The 20,983-nt window shown below is 37.1% G+C and overlaps 1 protein-coding gene across 4 annotated transcripts; it reads right to left on the bottom strand.

Moving 5' to 3' along the window:
* Window positions 1-7,084: 7,084 nt before the first annotated feature.
* Window positions 7,085-20,506, bottom strand: LOC148871371 (uncharacterized protein At4g15970-like). Of its 4 annotated transcripts, none has more exons than XR_016106518.1 (5): window positions 19,987-20,505; window positions 14,122-14,487; window positions 9,204-9,685; window positions 8,777-8,897; window positions 7,085-7,217 (listed from the first exon to the last, which is right to left on the bottom strand). XR_016106518.1 is itself a non-coding variant. In XM_088967418.1 (4 exons), the coding sequence occupies exons 1-4, from the start codon at window positions 20,266-20,268 to the stop codon at window positions 8,834-8,836; spliced, it is 1,194 nt and encodes a 397-aa protein (XP_088823544.1). In that variant the 5' UTR covers window positions 20,269-20,506; the 3' UTR covers window positions 8,523-8,833. The 4 variants fall into 4 exon arrangements, 1 of the variants encoding a protein (XP_088823544.1); XR_016106519.1 differs by having other exon boundaries at window positions 7,170-7,478; XR_016106520.1 differs by lacking the exon at window positions 7,085-7,217 and adding an exon at window positions 7,357-7,486.
* Window positions 20,507-20,983: the final 477 nt, after the last annotated feature.

Below are 20,983 nucleotides of genomic sequence, written 5' to 3'. Positions count from 1 at the left end.
TTTCCAAACCACTTGGCGAGCAAAACTGACAAGGGAGGTTTCTAAAGCCAAAAGCCATGATCTGTAACATCCACCCACTTCAAACCAATCCGCAAAAGACTCAAATCTGTAATTGCCAACTAGCACACCAAATAACTGTCCACTGTGACCTACCATCCAAGACGTCGAAGAACTAAAACGTTCATCTACAACATCGAAAAACTGTAACTACCATCCAAATTGCCGGATAACTATAACTGTCTTCCAAGAAACGCTGGAGATAGAAAATGCAAATGACAACTTCCACCGGTGGTTAACACAAAGGAATCTAGAGAAGAAACTCCCAATCAATATGCCCGCCGAAAGATCGATAAGAAAAAATAACAAACAAATAGAGAACAGAAACTAAATGATGAACTGAAGGAAACAAGGGAGAACAAAATGGAGAATAGACGAACAGAGAAAATAAACGAATAGATCGAATAGAGAACAAACGAACAGATCAAACCTCAAGAGAACAAACTTACAGAGCAAACAGAGAGTAGAGAGAGATAGCCTCTCTTGAACAAACGAAACAGATCGAAAAGAGAATAAACGAAAAAGAGAAACTAAACAGATTGAGAAAGAGAGATCTCGAGAGATTTGAAAGAGAAACTAAACAGAGAGAAACTAAAAGGAGAACGGAAAAGGAAAGAACCTCGAGAGATCTCGAGAGAGAGCCTCCCTTGACAGAGAGAGAAAGAAAAAGGAGGGATGATGTAGTATCCTTGGAATCTCTGCAAATTCGGCATAATTACAGTGAATTGCCATCGGAGCTAATGTTAATTTTGGCAAGAAATCGCTGGTTGCTTTTTAGGTCATTGTTTCCTTTTGGGTTGTTATTGACATTTTCATTTCTATTTCTTTCATTGGCTATATAATTGGCTGTATTACCTCTGCACAATGATGAATAAACACATTGCTATACTTCTTCCTTTCAGAATTCTCTTTTCTCTGCTCTGCAATTTGAAATTTCAGAGAATCAGATCAAGCTGGCACTTCGTGTGATCTTTCTCTAATTCAGATTACACCTAGCAGCTTGAGTGGTTTACGATTGCCACGTAATCCTAAACCACATCTTTGGTATCAGAGCCCTTTGATCCGTTGCTCCTGACCATGGCAGATGCAACATGCCAGCATACCTCCATTCGTGAGGTAGAAGAATCCTTAACCCGAAGAATGAATGAGTCCAATGCCCAGATAGAGAACACGATCGCTGGATTGAGGGATATGATTGTAGCGTTGGCCAATCAACAATCGAGCAGAAGATGCGAGGAAATTGGTGAAAACTCCGATAGAGCAATTCAATGGAGTGAGCAAGGGGAACAATTACCTAGTAATGTTGTTCAGAACTCCTCCTTCTTGACTCGGTTAACTAAGGTAGATTTTCCTAAATTTAGTGGTGAAAATGTCAACGAGTGGTTCTATAAGTGTGACAAGTTCTTCTCCCTTGATAATACCTCACCCGAGGCCAAGGTTAAGCTAGCTTCAATTCACATGGAGGGAAAAGCTCTCCAATGCATCATGCTCTAATGAAGGCTAGAGTTACTATAGAGCCAATGAATTGGGAAGAGTATGCCAAAGTAGTGTCGGATAGATTTGGCCCCGTTCATGAGGATCCGATCTCTGAACTCATGTCATTAAGACAGACTGGCACAGTTGAGGAATATATTGATCGATTTGAAGGAATTCTCACCAGAGTCAAATTAACTGCTAAGTATCAACTTAGTTACTTCCTTACTGGTCTTGAGATGGAAACACAAATGCAAGTCCACATGTTCAATCCCAAATCTGTCCAAGTAACTAGCCAAATAGCCAAGCTCTATGAGACCTCTCTGAACTATAAATGCACAAAGCCTCCACAAACAAAGCACAATTATCCATTTCCTAAACCACTAGCCTACAATCCATCTACAACCAAAACTAGTTTACCCCTACCTGAACCACAAAGAAAACAGAACCAAATTTTCCCTAAACCCCAAAATTTACTCCTTCTTGATAGACTACCCCGAACATTTACAATAGCTAAAATGGCAAACAGGAGAGCTAAGGGGTTGTGTATGTTTTGTGGTGAAGTATTTACCCCTGGCCATCAACTTAAGCATAAGAGAGTACAGTTGTATGTAGTGGAATTAGAAGGTGAGGAGGAGGAGGAAACTGCTGCAGTTGATGTTAATGAAGGTGAGGCAACTGCTGAACCTTATATCTCAGTTAATGCCATCAATGGAGCCCCACATTTTCAAACGATGAGGGTCACGGGCTATCATGGAAAGAAACCACTGCATATCCTGATAGACGGTGGTAGTACTCATAATTTCATTGATGATCAGGTGGTAAAGAAGCTAGGGTGCAGATTGGAAGCTATGAAACCTATGGCAGTTGTTGTAGTTGATGGGAATAGAGTGTTTGCGATAGCCATTTGCAGACAGTTTACTTGGCAGCTCCATAGTACTACCTATGCAGTGGATTGTATGGTCTTGCCACTGGGATTTTGTGACATGGTACTAGGGATACAATGGTTATCTACTTTGGGACCCATACTTTGGGATTTCTAGCAGCTCAGGATGGAATTTAAGGTTGAGGGCAGGAGACATGTGCTTAGAGGTGCCACTCCTCACAAACTTAAATATGATGATAGTAAGCAAATGTCCATAATCTTAGCTCAAGGGAGTTAGTTTGCGCTTTTGCAATTATCCGCTACAGATGTTAATCATGATGTGGTAATGCCATCTCTTTTTTCTATCTCTTGTGATGATAATTTGTATGCTGCTATTGCACACACCGATTTACCTTCTTCTGGAGAGGGTTTTAATCATAGAATACCTTTTGATCCTGGTGTTTTACCTGTGAATAAGAGGCCTTATCGATACCCTTCACTGCAAAAAACTGTACTTGAAAAGTTAACGAATGAAATGCTTGCTAAAGAGATAATACAACCTAGTGTTAGTTTTTTTGCTTCTCCTATAGTTTTGGTGGGAAAGAAATATGGTACATGGAGGTTGTGCGATGATTACAGATATTTGAATCGCAAGATAGTGAATGACAAATTTCCAATTCCGCTTCTTGATGATTTACTGGATGAGCTAGGAGGTGCTAATGTATTTTCTAAATTGGATTTGAGGTTAGACCATCACCAGCTTAGAATGCACAAGGAAGATGTTTACAAGACTGCTTTTAGAACTCATGAGGGGCACTATGAATTTCTTGTTATGTCCTTCGGTCTTACAAATGCCCCTGCTTCATTCCAACATCTCATGAATCATGTACTCAAACCTTATCTCCATAAGTTTGTTTTAGTGTTTTTTGATGATATTCTTATATATAGCCGAGACATAGCTATGCATGAGCATCACTTGGAATTGGTTTTTCAACTGCTACAAACAAATTCCCTATTTCTTAAAAGGAGCAAGTGTTCCTTTGCTGCTCCTAAGGTAGAGTACCTGGGCCATTTCATTTCAGCGGTTGGAGTATCAACGGACTCAGCTAAGGTTGATGTTGTTAAACAGTGGCCTGTTCCAACTACCCTGAAACAATTGAGAGGGTTCTTGGGATTAGCTGGATATTATAGGAGATTTGTGAAGCACTTTGGGTCTATAGCAAATCCCCTCACTGATCTTTTAAAAAGGATCAGTTTGCTTGGTCAGAATCAGCTTAGGAAGCTTTTGATCGACTCAAGTGTGCTCTTTGTTCAGCACTTGTGCTAGCTCTACCCGATTTTAATAAGACCTTCGTAGTTGAAACTGATGCATCAGTTTCAAGACATCTTAGCCAAATTGATGGGCTATGATTTTGAAATTCAGTGTAAGAAGGGCCAAGAGAACAAGGCAGCAGACGCTCTATCTAGAATTACTGGAGCAAAGGTTCTTTTGATGGTGATTAATGGTATTGATACTGACCTGCACAACCAATTGCAACAATCTTGGTCTACAAATCCTGATCTGCAATAGCTTATTCATGCACTACAAGGCAATTCCAGTACTTATCCTCATTACATATGGGTGAATAATCAGCTATGGAGAAAGGGGAAGTTAGTCGTTGGAGCCATTCCTTCTTTATGCCAATCTATACTCAAATGGATGCACGATTCATCGGTGGGAGGACATTCTGGTAGGGCAGCTACTTTGCAAAGAGTTAAATCATTGTTTTATTGGAAGGGAATGACCAAGGATGTGCAGCAGTATGTTCGGAATTGTTCGGTGTGCCAAACCTGCAAGTATGACAATTCAGCATACCCAGGTCTTATCCAACCTTTGCGTATACCCGAGAGAGTGTGGTCTCTTCAATTTCCATGGACTTTATTGAAGGCTTGCCTCCTTCCTTTGGCAAGAACGTGATTTTTGGTGGTTGATAGATTTAGTAAATCTGCCCATTTTATTCCACTGTCTCACCCCTACACTGCTCTCCAAGTGGCTCAGGCTTATCTGGATCAAGTGTTTAAATTACATGGGCTCTCTGATTCCATTGTTTCTGATCGTGATCCTATCTTCCTTAGCAATTTCTGGACTGCTCTCTTCCGTCTGCAAGGGGTAGAATTGCTGAAATCTTCTGCATACCATCCACAGACGGATGGACAAACTGAGGTAGTCAACCACTGCTTAGAGACTTACCTTAGGTGCATGTGTCATGAACACCTGACTACTTGGAGCAAATGGTTGCCCTTAGTAGAGTGGTGGTATAATACCACCTTTCCACTCTTCTCTGCAAACCACTCCTTATGAAGTTTTATACGGCCAACCACCTCCTCTACATCTGTCATATCTTCCTGGGGAGTCTAAGATAGCTGAGGTTGATCGAAGCTTGCAGCACAGAGAAATCATCCTTAAGTCTCTGAAATTCCATTTACATCGTGCACAGAACCGCATGGTACAACAAGCTAATAAGCACAGGAGTGAACGCACCTTCCAAATTGGAGATATGGTGTTTCTAAAGCTCCAAACTTATCGCCAAAGCACTCTTAATTCTTCTCCTCAACAGAAATTAAGTCCTAGGTACTTGGGTCCTTATCAGATCATTGATAAGATTGGTGTCGTGGCCTACAAGTTGCGCTTGCCTGCCGGTGCCCAGATTCATGACATTTGCATGTGTCCTAGCTCCGAAAATGTCATGGCTCAATTTCAGCTTCTCCTTTGCCTTCTTTTATGATTGATCCGAGTGTTCCTAAGGTTCCTGAAGCCATTATTGATAAGCGCATGGTTAAGAGAGGTCGTGTTGCCACTACTCAAGTTTTAGTCAAATGGCTCAATCACCCTGCTGAAGAGTCCACTTGGGAGTTCTATTTTGACCTCAAACAACAGTTTCCTTCTTTCACCTTTGAGGACAAAGGTTCTGGAGGAGGGGAGATTTGATGCAGTATCCTTGGAATCTCTGCAAATCCGGCATAATTACAATGAATTACCATTAGAGCTAATGTTAATTTTGGCAAGAAATCGCTGGTTGTTTTTTAGGTCATTGTTTCCTTTTGGGTTGTTATTGACATTTCCATTTCTGTTTCTTTCATTGGCTATATAATTGGCTGTATTACCTCTACAGAATGATGAATAAACACATTACTATACTTCTTCTTCCTTTCAAAATTCTCTTTTCTCTGCTCTGCAATTTCAAATTCCAGAGAATCAGATCAAGCTAGCACTTCGTGTGATCTTTCTCTAATTCAGATTACACCTAGCAGCTTGAGTGGTTTACGATTGCCACGTAATCCTAAACCACATCAGGGGACTCCTAGCAAACTCCTTCAAAACATTTTCTTGGAGTTCATATTTCACGTAACCTATTAAATAATTTTTCACATTTTCTGAAACTTTGATTTGGTTATTATGAATATATTTTTTGGGATTTAATTGAGTTTTCCTAATATATTCATGTGTATCTTAATTTTTTCATCTTATCTAAATATCTATACATATAAAAAGTATTATCTAAATACATCTCCCAAAACTGCCTTTTCATACTTATTGTATTTCCAGTATTTTAAAGTTTAAACCTTGAATTTAACCCACCAAAATACATTTCTCTACCTCAATTTTAGGGGTTAACCACCAAAATACATTTCTCTACCTCAATTTTAGGGGTTTTTTAGCTTGGGAATCTGAAGGTCAATTTGAACTTGGATGAAATAATTGCGACTTGATTTTCAATTGTACCCATACCAATCTCTTACACTTGGTTGGCATAGCCTTGAAAATCATCCCAACATCATGATACCTTGCTTTAATCTACACATTTTCACAAATACTTTCCACAAGGCATAAATTTTAAAATTTGCTTGTTTTGTGTATTTATTATTTATAAAAAAATATTTTGATGCATTTTAAGAAAAGAAAAAAGGATGGTAGAGATTTAGATATTTGACGATGGGGGTTTACACTTTATTGGTTTGCTTGTCTCAAAAAATGCAAAAATGCATGAAAAATTGGCATTATTAAGTTGGTTGGGCACTAAGTATTGTATTGTAGGATTTTAGGGTAAAAAATAAATAAATACATAAATAAAAACCTCCGCTTTCAAATCTAAGATCCCATATTAATAAAGTTTTTATGGATGATCATTTTCAGCCCGGCCCAGCTCAGTCTAGAAATTTGGGCCCACATCAGATCCAGAAATTTCCAGGCCGGGCCTGGGTGTGGGTCCAATACCTTAGGCCTAATCCAGGTTGGAGGGCCTGCAAATATTTGATGTATATGAAATATTTCAAGCAAAAGAAACCACAATAATGCATGCCGATATCAACTAGAAAGTCAAAAAAGAAATGTAAACGAAAGAAAAACTAATTGATAATTTAAATTAGTACTTTAAATATTAATAACATTCGGTATCCTAAGTAAATACATTGATATTTTAATTTTCCCAAAAGTGTTGGACTTCCTGCCAACCAACAGGGGGACAGAAAGGACAAACCTCTATTAATGCTTGCTTACCTACCCGTGAGGTGAGTAAGCTGTGAGATGTGCGAAAAGCTTACTTCCTTCTGTAGCTGGTGGGAGCTCGGCTGGATGCTACGCTCCAGCCTCATCCTACGAGATGGTCTCAGCAGTACGCTGCACGTATGCTTCGCTTCGTCTCTCCGGCTCTCAGCTTTGCTTGTGCTAAAGCTTCGACTGCGGACCATTTTCAAATGTTTTCCAAGTATAACCAGATAGCATATAACGAAGAATTTGCTCACAGAATTTACAATTGCATGACCATGTCCAATTTCAATGTTTCTGTACAGAAAGAAGAAATACAACAAAGGAGAAGCTGAATTCAGAGACGTCAGGTTCCCAGTAATATGGAATAAGAACACTTCGAACAGAACTTCACATGGTCAAGTGCATTTCCACGAAGTAGCAACCACTCAAATTTTATGCCTTCTAAGAAGCAACCAATGCAGGGAAAGAGACAATTCGGCCCCAGCATTTTTTTTTTTTTTGATAATTGAAAATAATTCGGCCCCAGTATCTTCAAGAGAGTGGGTAGCATGTGACCTGCAAGTCTGCAACTCTAATTGGGACTTGGAAAATGAAACATTATTGTAGAACGAAATGAATTGCACAATTCCTTCATCCATGATTCATGAAAGATGTGTTTTGTAAGTGAAGAAACTTTTCTTCATTTCACTGCACAACCTGACCCATACACGGTGACAGATATGGCATTCCATAACAACTCATGAAAGTTGGTCTGCAATTGACCATGTCATCTAGCACATTTTACATGGAATTTATCATGATTCAGGTAAATTAATATTTTCTTAAGGCAAAATCACTTGGCTCAGCCATTCATCTGGGATATTTAAAGATGATGCAAAGGCCAAAGTTAGTATTTGGCACTTCATACCGGAGGTCAACTTCAATTTGAATCTAGGAAGTAATCAGCACATCCAACTTTCATTTTGAAACATGGATTGGAAGATGTTTAGGTTGAAAACATTTCAACCATATTGTCTCTTTTATGATGATAATCTTTTCATTGCCACATAAACCAACACAAACTAAAAGGGGGTGGAAAATGGATTCATTGTAAAAGGGCAAAAATAATAGCTGAAAGGAAAAGCCTATGATACTGGAAAGGCTTTGATCAATCAAAACCCCCAGTGAATTTTGATGAAACCTACCTGATTGGTTACTTTTATGATGCCAGTTGATTGGTTGTAAGCTTTTCAGGTGTCATGTCTTTCTAGCATCATAGTTGAACCCATAGTTAAAATATTTCAGTCAGGATTTTATGCCCATTTTACAGAGAAAACTACAGCCTTGAGTTGTTTACCAAGTTTTGCTTACAGGTTTCATATCACCAGCTATATTATGCAGAAACAGCATAACACTGGATGTGGTATTGGATGCAAATTTTGCACTGAAAATTGAAGTATCCAAGACAACTTGTGACACCCTTGAATAGGTATCCATGTACCATAGATCAACAAGCTATTTTAGTAGTATGACTCAAAAATCAGCTATAAGGAAACCAATCCCATGAAGTTATTGATAGAGGTCAAGTTTTCCAATTGCCATCAAATCCAAACAAGTATATGAAGCTAACAATATTTTATTTACAATAAAGTAGTACCTCTATTACAAATACTCATTATGAATAAAGTCAACTTGATAAAGATTTAACTGTCAAACAATACTTGCTCAATATTTCTTTTACAAATTATATTATTTACATATACATTGTATGGTTATGGCTATCTAAAATTATGTTGAGTTTTGTCATCTATTCCAGGTATACACAACACAAGTGAATCAATGAAAGGCCTTGACAAAATAACCTTAGATTTTACCTTCAGAAAACTGGTCCCAGGAAAACCTCAAATATATTGAAACTGGACTTAATACTGTCAATCACTTTCTTCTTGTTCAATATTCTTTGGAGGCAAACCATGATGGCGGAGAGATGTAAGACTGGAAGGAAACATCAATAAAAGAATATCTGATCAATGTCTTTAAGAAAAAAAGAATGGTAACTAATAAAAGGGCGCTCAGTGCATGAAGCTCCTGCCAATATGAGATCTGGGGAGGGACAGATGTACACAGCCTTACCCATGCACATACAGAGACTGTTTCCAAGATTTGAACCCTGGTCGCCCAGGTCGCAATGGAGCAACCCAACTGTTTGTGCCAAGATCCACCCTCAAAGAACAGTAACTAATGATAACCAAAAAAAGATGCTTGAATTTCAATGAACACATAGGAAGTTTTCCACCATACCTGCAATTTTGTGGTACCCTCCAGGATGATAGTCTCAACTGCTTCAAATCTTCTGGAAGAGACAAAAATCTTCTCCAATCCTCAAGCATAGTTTTAAGATCATGGAGCTTGCTATCCAAACCATAACAACAATTTGCATGCATAGTGCATACTTGATTTAAATCTTTGCTTGGCTCACATAATCCACCAAAGTAAGCAGTATTCAAAAATCTCATCTGCAATCCAATCTCAATAATGAAAGGATCATATTTTATTATGTTTAGCACATCCTGATCATGATATCCAGGATAGGTTTCTCTTGAGGAGTACCAGAACCTGTAGAACTCTATTGTCCGGTTATTGGATTTGGCATAGTTAAATCCTCCATTTGCCTTGTTCTGTACATCATATGAGTTACCTATAAAATGATCACATGCTGTTTGGAAATCTGCATCTGAATAGAAGTGTGGAAGTGGGTTACGGAACCACATGATGTCAGCATCCTGAAAGAGAAACCAACCAAAAAGGTTTTGAAAAAGTTGCAAACAATGATGAAAGAAGAACTTCAATGATAATAAAGATGAAACCAAGAAAAAGAAAGGCAATAAATACAAAAAAAAAATCTAAATTTTCAGACACATACACTTTAATTGCAATAACAAACATATCATTGCAGGAAAACCCAAGATACCACGAGGCTTCAACTATTAGTGAAAAAGAAGCCGTCCAGCAATTTCCTACAAATGATTGAAACTCAACCTTTTATACTAAGTTCAGCATCTACTACTTTTAGTTAGACCATCATAATAGCCACATAACAAAGTAGACATTACTCCATTTATAGTGAGGTGCAATATTATATATTGGTGAAAGCCATTAAGAATGATTAACAGACAAAACAATAGAACAAACTGCCTAATTGAAAACAAGCAAAACAAGATGCTGAAACTTTTCTTCAGAATTTTCCATGGGGATCATTCTAGGCCTTTGAAGACCTACTCTAGATGGAAGGAAGCCAATCAACAAGACATGTTCTGATATGGCGAGAAGACAATTGTTTGGAGTTAGGCTAATTTGGACAAGGGAATTTTTGTTCAAGTTCAAATAAAAACTTAAAATTTCTTGTTTCAGTAGTTTGTCTTTTTGTGCTAACCTAAATCATGTCTAATTTCTCTCATATTTGGATACCCTACATAAATCTTTATTATCCTTTATCTTACCAAATTTCATCTCAAAACTCCATCTAGAATCCCAGATTCCATAATTTTCAGAATTGTTTTTGTCCTTTCAAGTAAGACGTACTCCATACCCTACCAAGATTGTATACTTACTACAAGTACAACAGTACAACCATACATGCTAAAGCTACACAGAAAACTTCATATAAAATTTTGGCTGCTAGACCAATTTTCCTTGGTTCGAAACTTATTAGCTTTTGGATAAATCTGTGATTCTGGCAGTTTAAAAACTCTTCCCAACCCTGTCAATCTCTACCCAGTCTTAAGATTTGTAACTAAAGCCTATCCTAGATAATTAATACCTTGCTAAACTAATCTCTACATCATTGCCACCTTACATCAGTTTGGTATTGAGGCTATTAGACCTACACCAAATTGGTACCCAAGTGATCTGTCTTATATTAATTTTGGACAGATAATGTATAGAAGGCCTAGTACATATTAGATGCATCAAAAGAACTCAATGCACCACTTCGCCACAAAAAAAAGAAAAATGAAAAGAAAGAAAGAAAAGAAAATCCAACTGACATGAAACTTGGTTAATTCCAATCATATAATTACCAAATGAAGTTAAATCAGGCAGGTTGTAACCAAAGCCAAGGTTTATAGTAAATTAATCAACTAAAAGTCTAAAATTGAAAAAAAAAAAAACAAAAAGTTTTTTTACTTCCAATTGAGGATGGGAGCAAGGAAAGAAACCATGGAAGATATCAGATTTCTTATGGGTTTTGGTATGTAACTATGAGTTTTTTTTTTATAAATTTGTTTCCTACTTTATTGCTATTTTAGGATTTGAGTTGATTGTCGTAAAAGGTACAAAGTAGTTTAAAGAATCATATTAGAGGTTCTAGAATTTTGAAAGCTACATCAAATTTCTTGAAACCTTTTTTCAGGGGTAAAAAGCAATGTTTGCAACCCATCATTGACCTAGATGGTCGAACCAGTTGATCCATCACCCAGACAAGAACACAAGTCTGTTTTACCTAAAACCTGATAATTTGAATTGGCCCATTGACTCAGTCAGAAAACCATCAACACAGACAGTCAAACTGACACTGCTCAAACCATTCACAGATGAATCTTCTTTCACTATTCTGTTCTATTTAATGCCATATCCATTGTAAAGAAGTAATGTAATCTTATTAAAAGATTTAAAAGAGAGAGAGAAGGGGTGAGGAGAGAGACAGATATGTGTGTGTGTGTGTGTGAGAGAGAGAGAGAGAGGAGAAATCAGGAGAGGGAGAGACAGATACCTGTGGCAGTAGCACATGGCAACTGGTCAGTGGTGACAACAGCTGGGCATCTCTCTCTCAGCAATGGAGGAGAGTTTTGTGGAGGTAGCACATTGGAGAAGAGCTGTGATGATTAGAGGAAGCCGAGCTTGAAGATTAGGAAAGAAAAAATGGCTATAGTGCTGCTAGTAGGGAAAGAAGTAAACGAATGGTTGAGGGACTTTATGTTTGAAGTGGTTTCTTCGAGTAGGCAAGCTGGTTGAAAGGACATGAGAGTAGAAGATGGAAGAAGATATGTGGCACAGTGTAAGAGGAATGCCAGAGGTTCCTTCATAGTGCTGTACGAATTCTTTGGCAAGGGGAGAAAGCAACTAGTGTGCTTTCCAGAAGGGAGAAAGTGCTTTGGTTGGAAGGAAATTGGAAGAATGTTGGGCGACTTCCTGAATCAAATGGACGGTGCACAACTGGAGGCTAAAAATGAGTTAGAAGATAATATTCAAAATGGGGTCACAGATGTGGTTGGACAGGAGTCTGTGATAATGGCCAATGATAGGAGAAATTGCAGAATGGCATTCAACTCAGGGAAGAAAGATTAAGAAAGCAAACCAATGATTGAAGAAAAGGAACCGATCAAAGATTGAAGAATTGTTGATCTCTTGATAGTGAACTTGAAACTAAAAGGTTTATTAATCTTAACCCCTTTTGACAGTTGTAAAGCAGTGTTTGATTTGGTGTAAGATAATTGAGATTGAGGCTGTGAGTTTTCATACTGATTGTGTCACATTAACCATTTCTAAATGGTGTCCACTGTCCAACTTGAAGAATATCCTTGTTGAGGATGGGGTGACTGTGTGTCTTATTGGGCTGCCTTCCATATGTGGAAGCAGGAACTAGCAGAATCAAACACTATGGTGTGTGGTAGTTGCCTTGGTGGCGTATTCTGGGGATATCTCCACTCTGCAGCTCTGTTATTGAACAAAGTGAAGCCCAAAGATATTCGCAGAAAAATCAAAGTGCTAGTGATGGGTGTTTACCGTGTTTTTACTCAGTGTGGTTAGTATCTTCCATTGAAGCAGCTCTTTGAAGGGGAACTCACAGGGAAGAAGATCAGAGGTTGAAGAAGAAGCCTTGCATGGCAAGCAGGCATTGGCAATTTCAAATGAGATGAGAAGTTTCACCAATATGGATAAACTAGGCGTGGGAAATGCAAAAGATATGGGGCAGGTGGAAAGTTTTAAACATTTAGAGCAAGTTATACAGAACGTGACAGATCCTTCACACAGGTGGTCACTAATAGCACCATAAACAAAAGAAATTTTTTAAATTTGGAGAGGAACAGTGAGGAGTTGAAAGGGCGAATTGATGGATGGGTGAACCAGTGAATCAAGTTTTGGCACATGAAACTTCAAGTAGTCATATGGGAGCACAAGATCATTCTACTGGGCCTGCCCGATTGAATGGACCCATGGATGTGTTTTCTAAGGAAGAGGGTAACAATTTTAGAAACTCTGAGCCACATCATCCAGGGTCGGCCAAGACTAATTTGAACAACTCTTTAAATGCACATGTCATTTTAGGGGGGAAATCAATGGACGATAAAAACAATACATAATCTTCCTCTTCAAGCTTTTCTTCTCAGCAAGGTGCAAGGAGGGCAGAGCTCTAATGTCTCTTTGCAGTGGGTTCCTTTAAAGAAAACGATTTGTACCTCTTATGACAGACGCAACCCTTGATGCTTGAGACGTGAGGTGGAAAAACAAGAAGATGGTAACTGGTCTGTGGAGGAAGATAGTAACGATTCGGATTCTGAAGATACTTAGGTCCCAATTTTTCAGTGAGTAAGAGAAACATATTCACTTTCCCTTAGGTCTCTTTCGAAACCTAGGTCCCAATTTTTCAGTGAGTAAGAGACAACGTTTTTGTTCAGTAACAATCAGAAGTTTTATTAGAGGATATGAACAACATGTACAAGTACAGAAAGTAAGTGTAACTTAGCAGGTTACCTACACCCACATAGATTTATACAATATATTCCCTAGGAACCTCCCCAAATACATTTGAGTTCTATTAAACCCTTGCCTAGGTAAAGCATCAGCCATGCTGTTTGCACTTCTACAATGGTTAAATCTCTTTTTCTCATAAGTCAACATAGATCCTTGATTCCTTTTCTTTAACCACCATATACAACCTAAGAGGACTTTCTCCTTCACATCCTATACCAAGTTCACATTAAAGTTCAAATATTCATCTTTCACCACCCAAGAAAAAAAAAGGAAAATTTAAGCAACGTTGTGAAAGATGATATAAAGGTCCAAAACTTACAGTTAAAACTAACTCATGAAGCAAGATCCTATTAACCAAAACATGCATAACATAAAAAGAATGGTCTCAAACATGTGTTATTCAACAAGTGAGACAAAATTGCATGTGATTAAGTGTGTATCTGAGAGAGAGCAAAAGAGAGAGTACTGTAAAAATGAAGTGGTATCCCATCTCAAGAACAGACTGTAGAAAATTAATCCTTCTCCACATCATTTTCAAGTAATCGGGGGTCATGAAATATGCTTCTCCGGAGAAATTAACTCCTTCAGTGAGAAGAGCAAAACAATGGGTATGCATAGCCAAACAACGAGTATATGCCTTTTGGTCCAAAGCAATAACCACCAAGTGATTCAAAAGCATGTGTGTATGATCCCCAATCCGGAAGCTCTCAAGGAAGAGATCAAAAATGGAATCTGGAGCTGCCCATGCTTCGTTCAAAGTGGTTAAGATAACAGTTCTATCCTCCATGGCTGCTGCCTTTAAAACTCTTTCCAGTCTCAGTTCCTCACTATCCTACAAAAGTGACCAATTTTAATAGATAAGAATTATCTATTAAATTCATTTTTTTCCCTCATCAAGTATTAAAACAATGTCATCTGATGGATAATTCTAATTAGCACAACAATAGATAAAGAACAAAAATTAGTTTCTTTTTCTCAAAGAGGGTATATTTAAGGTATCCATCATATAATCACCTTTGTTAGGCACTCAACAACTGAGATAGTGAGATGCGGTTTGCTATTTCATATTGCTAGATCCTCATGTCTTTCTTACCATGAGTCAGAACATGATGAGACATAAATATATAATTAGAGTTAAAACTATATTGTTAAAAAATTAATTCGATGAAGTATATGAATAGCAATCCATCTTATAAGTTGTATAACATAATGATTACGGCTAAGAGAATTTATAAATTAATTTAATGCAACTTAGAAACTTCCTCTTAAGGAAAACAAACTAGTAATCTAGGGTAAATGACAATTGATTTTATGGAAAAGAAGGAAGAAAAAGGAATCCATAAGCATAAGCATTCCATTTCAATATACTGAAATGCTAAGAGATTTGGAATTTAAAGGTGGCAAAATGGGCACACTACCATATTTAAAGTTGCACGTGGCAAAATGAGTTTGTTCAAGTATTCACCTGACTAACTAGACACCAATCCCTGGCTCCTGGTAACTCTACAGTCTACATTCTACTGTATAGGTAAACTCTACACATTCAGAATCCTTGTCGAAACAGCAGTAGATGAATTGTTTCTCACCAACATCTAAAGATATTTTTCATGTTTAGTGCCACAAATAAGAAGCAAGAATTTGGAAGTTCTTTGACTTAACTAAATGATAGATCAAAATAAATCTACTTAGTAACAGGAACTGTAAGTGGTGTAAGACCAACTCCTCTGATACCAAACTGATTTAGGGCAAAATTCAACTTGTGATTGGTTTCTAGAAATATGCAAAAGGATTAAAAGAGGCCTGATAATTGGTCCTAGCTATTTGGGGTCTTAGGAGGGATGGACTCTATACAAACCAAACCTTTGGCATATCCTGCACAAAGTGGCTGTTCTCAAGACTCAAATTTGCATTCATATATATCTACTAGGCAAATAAGTGCTTATGGAGGACCACCTCAACCAAACACCTTGTGTTTATTACATAATGTGCACTATGCTAAGTGCTCATCAATGCAACAAACTGGGAGCCTAGGTGACTTAAATGGAAAAGGTGGTGCTTTATATTATTTTTATGCCTTCATATTATGGGCGTACAATGTTAAAATAAGATGCTATACCAAATCATTTATCAAATTACACATTAATACTAACTGTGTTAATGTTGCTGCTGAAAGCCAAGCTTGAAGTCTTGAAGTCTTATGTTTGAATTCTTTTCGGCAAAAATCTTACGGTTTTTGTTTAAATCATATGATTTGATTCATAAGTCTTACTATTTATACAATTCTTGAGATTAAAATAAATTCAATTAAGAATTAGCTCTCTTCTTGATCATTTTGTTTTGTTTATATTTAGTTTTATCAAGGGTCACTTTTTTTCTTCAAGACCTTACTAGAAATTGATTGATTTATTTTCCATATTGTATGTGGAGTATTTGACTTTCAAGTTTCAAGTCAAACTTGATTATATCATCTTAGAGTCTTAGACTTCTATTATATAAGCGGTAAATTCTATTGTTTTAGGTACATATATGGTAGATATGGAATAAAAATAGGGTAGAATCACTTTTCTATATATTTTTTCCTTTTAGCATATCTATTTTTAATTTTTGGGATTATAGCTGATAAGGGCAACTTTTGGGTCTTATTGATAAAAATAATTTTTTTAACATAATTTCTAGAATAGAGTAACTTTTTTTAAAAAATATCAAAAAATGGTAAAAACACTGTTCTTTTTTTTTTTTTTTTTTTGGATCAATAACATCAATTTCATTAAATTAAGAGAATAGAGGGAAATGAATACAAAGGGAGATAAAATAACTTAGCTCCCCAAAAATCAGAAAACTCAGGGAAAGCAAAGAAAATTAAAAACTAGCCCAGAAAACAGCCTCCCTATTCACTCCTTGCTTGGCCAACCCATCCACAAATGAGTTGGCACTCCTCTTCACCCAGCTGTACTGAATCTCTATGTCCCTACCCAGCCATAAGAACTGTTTTTTCTCATTGCTAAAGTTCCACAAACCACTGTCCTCTGTCTTCAACCAATTAACCACCACCTTCGAGTCACCTTCCAGAATCAAACGGCTAATATTTAGATGCTTTTGCTCTTCGAATTCCTTCAAGCGCTGCAAGGAACTTTGAACCTCCCAACCACTGTTCATCTCCTTCCTCTTTAGACCACCAAACAAATCTCTCCACCTCCGGTGCCTTTCTCTCTCTCTCTCTCTCTGTACTTCTTTTATAGAACCTCCCAACCACCGAAGCTTTTTCTCTCTTTTTACAGTTTGAACTTTGAACTCCTGAAAACACCACACTTTCTTCCCAGCCTCTTCTAAGTAGAGGCTTCCAAGACTCGTGGAACTGCGCCTATCGCCGATCTCAGTTCTTCTAACGGTGTTTAGGCACCTAACCCACCTCCATCCTTTTTATTTTCATTTCTCTCCTGCGTTGTATCCCACTTCTCTCTCGTTCAACTGAACATGCTACAACCACCGACGTTCATCTCTAGTTGTTTAGATCACAAAGAACAGGAGGTGGCAGTCCCTATTCCATACATACAGTAGTAGATTATTGAACTCTGAGAGTTGAGAACTCCATCATCCTTCTATTTCTCTCCTATTTTCTATAACCAAAGTTACCAAGCACAGCCCAATTAACCAGTGAAATTAGGGAAGCTTGCAAGACAAATTCCACGCACTGCTATCACCTGAAAAAGATTCACGCCTAATCCATGGGTAATGGAGATTTGCTTCCCATTCCAAATTTTTTGTTTTTTTTATTAAAAGAAGATCGATACTTGGAATTTACGAAATTAATTTTGTTGTGTGGAGGAAAGAGTAAGAAGAAGAAGAAGGAGGAAGAGGAAGAGGAAAGATAAAGATAGAAATCAGAGGTGGATTCGATGGCCTGAAGAGGAAGGAGATTTCTACCCTTTTTTATATTTTTTTAAAAAAATTACCCTATTCTAGAAATTATGTTAAAAATTTATTTTTATTGATAATAAGACCCAAAAGTTGCCCTTATCAGCTATAATCCCTTAATTTTTTGACAATTTTCTAAAAAATACAAATAATCTTATGATTTTTTATACAATCCATGATTTGATTTCGATTCGATTCAACTTTCTCTACAATTTAAGATACGACTACAAATTTTTCCGCTTTCAAAAAAACTTGTCTTTTGCATTGATTGTGTTATGTGTAACCAAGAAAAGGAGACAGAAAATAACTTCTTTTTTACTTGTCCTTTTGTATTGTAAGAGTTGTATGGTTGCAGGCCTAAGGTGGCATCAGCCCACGGAGATCAGAAAATAAAGCCATGCATGAAATAATCAACGCATGACAAGAAGTAATAAACAAAAAATAATAATAATAATAAAGAGCTGAAACAGATATTCATGGGCTATGAAGATTTTAAGATTCACAATGTATTTTTTATTTTTTATTTTTTGAAGATCAATAAAGGAAAAATTCATTCAATCAGGCAGAAAATACAATGTTTTGGTGACAAGAAGTCACCCCAACTTTTGCAAAGGAGAAGCAAAGAAGAAACAGAAAAAAAAAAGACTTAGTAATAAGTGTTCCAGAAGTCATCTCCTAAGTTGCTTTGCTTAAACCTTCAAATTCTGGCAGAACTAAGACCCAGCCTACAATCCTTGAACTGATGACAGCCCCTAACTCTCTGTTGCTCTCATCTTCTCGATTTGCCTTCAAAAATTCTCTTATTTCTTTCTTTCCAGGTTTTCCAACATACAATTAATGGAACACAGCTCCAAATGTTTTTTTTTTTGTTTTGATGCTTCTATTCACCCTTAGCCCGAAGCCAAATATCTCCATGCAATCACTAGAATCCCATCCATCCTAGTGATTCACAATGTATTATTTTGTCTATAACCTTAGTTTCATACTTTCATAGCTTTTTTATCAGTAACCAGTAAACCAATTCATTAACTTAAGACAAAAACATTACAATAAGTTTCTGATACAAAGAAAAATAAAAAGAAACCTTTCAAATTTTACAGTCCCTATCACAGATCTGCCCAAAAAAGTTGATTTCTTTTATTAGATGTCTGAACATCCACACACCTGGACTTCCATCATTTATCCAAGACATTACTTTGAGTTGCCCTCAATCTCCAGATTCTTAAAACTGTGTTGCCTTGCTAGATTCAATCCTTAATGTAAGACCGATATTTCTGTTCTTGCAGAGTCCCTTACTCCAAGATAATAATTTAAAAAGGTGTGCCTAAACTTGCTTTTTTCATTTCATAAAATATCACTTTATACGTTTGCATATTTCACAATGTTTCCACCATGCCTATAACTTTTACAATATTTCCAACATTTCTGGCATGTTTCCTATGTTTAGATGACCGGCATTTTCACCAACACCAACCTTTTAAATCTTGTCATATTTATCGTGTCATATATTGAGTTCTTAGTATATTAAGAGTCGGGACATTGATTTATGTATTATCAGTGAAGTTATTGTATGATATCTACATGTCCTATATGTTGATTGCAATGTGCCACTTCTTATGTGATTTTTATGAGTTTACACCTTATACCTTATTTATAGTAATTTCAACCTTAGATTTAATGTCACTTGTTAAGATTTTTTTGAGTTTCATTAACGTACCCATGTGCATCCAAAACATACTGCCAAAGATATCCTTAAATTTCCTTTCTGATATTCTTTCTAGAATTTTAAACATTGGTTATAATATAGATTGGCAATCTGATGTGGGTATTGGACAGCCCCAAACTCAATATTCTGCACTGGGCTCCTAGCCTTATACTGACATCCTTGTATATTTACACTAATATGTTAATACAGTATTCCCTCTGTTCTGTTACAGATTAAAACAAAATCTTCAAAGAATGAGAAGCCCATCGGTTTCTGCCAAAATAAGTGCAAAAAAGTAAACAAAAAAGACAGAAAAGGGATTAAAAACGGGGAAGAGAAGAAAAATAGTGAAAACTTAACAGTGGATGATCAATAATCCACAATTACTACAAAATTTTAGCAAGATTTCAAGATGAAGGAAACATAATGAAGGGATGTGATATTTTTAGTCTTTGGCAACTATAAAATCAATAACAGTAAAACATCTAGAATGCCATTTTGATAGTTTAACATTACTAAAAAATCGACGTTCCCAACGAACTTCCACTGAATCTATTTAGCTGATTCTAAGGCCCAATACAACGTTCGAAGTCCCAGTCCAAGAAAAATAAAGAATTTCTAAATTACTTGGATAGCTAGAAATGAGTTATAAAGAAAATGTAGTTAAACAATCAATGTTAAAAAGGAATGAACAATAAAGGAGAAACTCACCGAAGATAAATCAGACTCAATGGCATCAAAGGAGAAAACGTGGTTGAACATAGAATAACCATCAAAAGGGCGAGAGAGAAGTCGGAAAGTAAAGGCAGCATTATAGATAAGAACACATGGTAATGCAACGACAACACAGAGAAGCGCAAGCATCATGATCCGGCGGACCATAACGCCGGAATACGGTGACGCTTCAAGGGTGTTTACACCGGCAGAACGGAGCACGGTCATCATCATCATCTCTCCTCTCCGAATCGCCACGTTTCTCCCTGCTCTCTTCATGAAAAGGGTTTTGGGTCTGTAGCTTCAGCTTTTCTTCCTTAATTCAATCAGGGCGTTAGAGTGGAAAGGAAAGGCGGACGGTGAGGGAAATTTGAAATCCGAAAGGGAGAGAGGAGATATTTTCGGTTTGAGAATGAAAGCGAATGACATTTCGCAACGGAACGCCTGCTTATTGGGTTCAAATTTCTTCTAGTTCTCAGAAAGCTCAGAGAGTGAGAAAGAGAGTGGCTGTCGCCCATGACCGTACGCACGATTTAGCTTTTTCTGTGTCTTTTGGTGGGACGTGGCAGAAAACAAATTCGCTAGACCCCACTTAGATTTTCCCTCGTTGAATTCATAGTCCAGCTCCTGTGAATTTATTTAGCATCCTTGTTCGGATATGGTCATATGTAACCACGTGGCAAATCAGAACCACTTGTGTTAAAGCTACTTCTGCCACCTGTAAAATATGGGCCCAATTGGAGGTTGACACGTCAAGAAAATTTGGCGAAACTGTTTTCGGAAAAAACATGGCTATTTAGGTGGATTGGATTCTTCTCAAAATTGAGAGTTGGGATGGTTGGATACTGAACTGTCATTCCAACTTTCATCCAATCCGGTCCGGTCCAGTGCGAGTCCATTACAAATGGACTTGGTCCAATTCAGTCCAATGAATATTTTGGATCGGTTCAGAGACTGTTCAATCTATTCAAATTCCTGTTAATTTAGATTGGTT

The sequence above is a fragment of the Nelumbo lutea genome, chromosome 2 (genome assembly GCF_056320005.1).
Source record: "Nelumbo lutea isolate HS-2025 chromosome 2, American lotus-T2T, whole genome shotgun sequence".
Lineage (NCBI taxonomy): Eukaryota > Viridiplantae > Streptophyta > Magnoliopsida > Proteales > Nelumbonaceae > Nelumbo > Nelumbo lutea.
The sequence above is the reverse complement of the archived record's forward strand: the minus strand, read 5'-3'. Positions and strand labels throughout refer to the sequence as shown.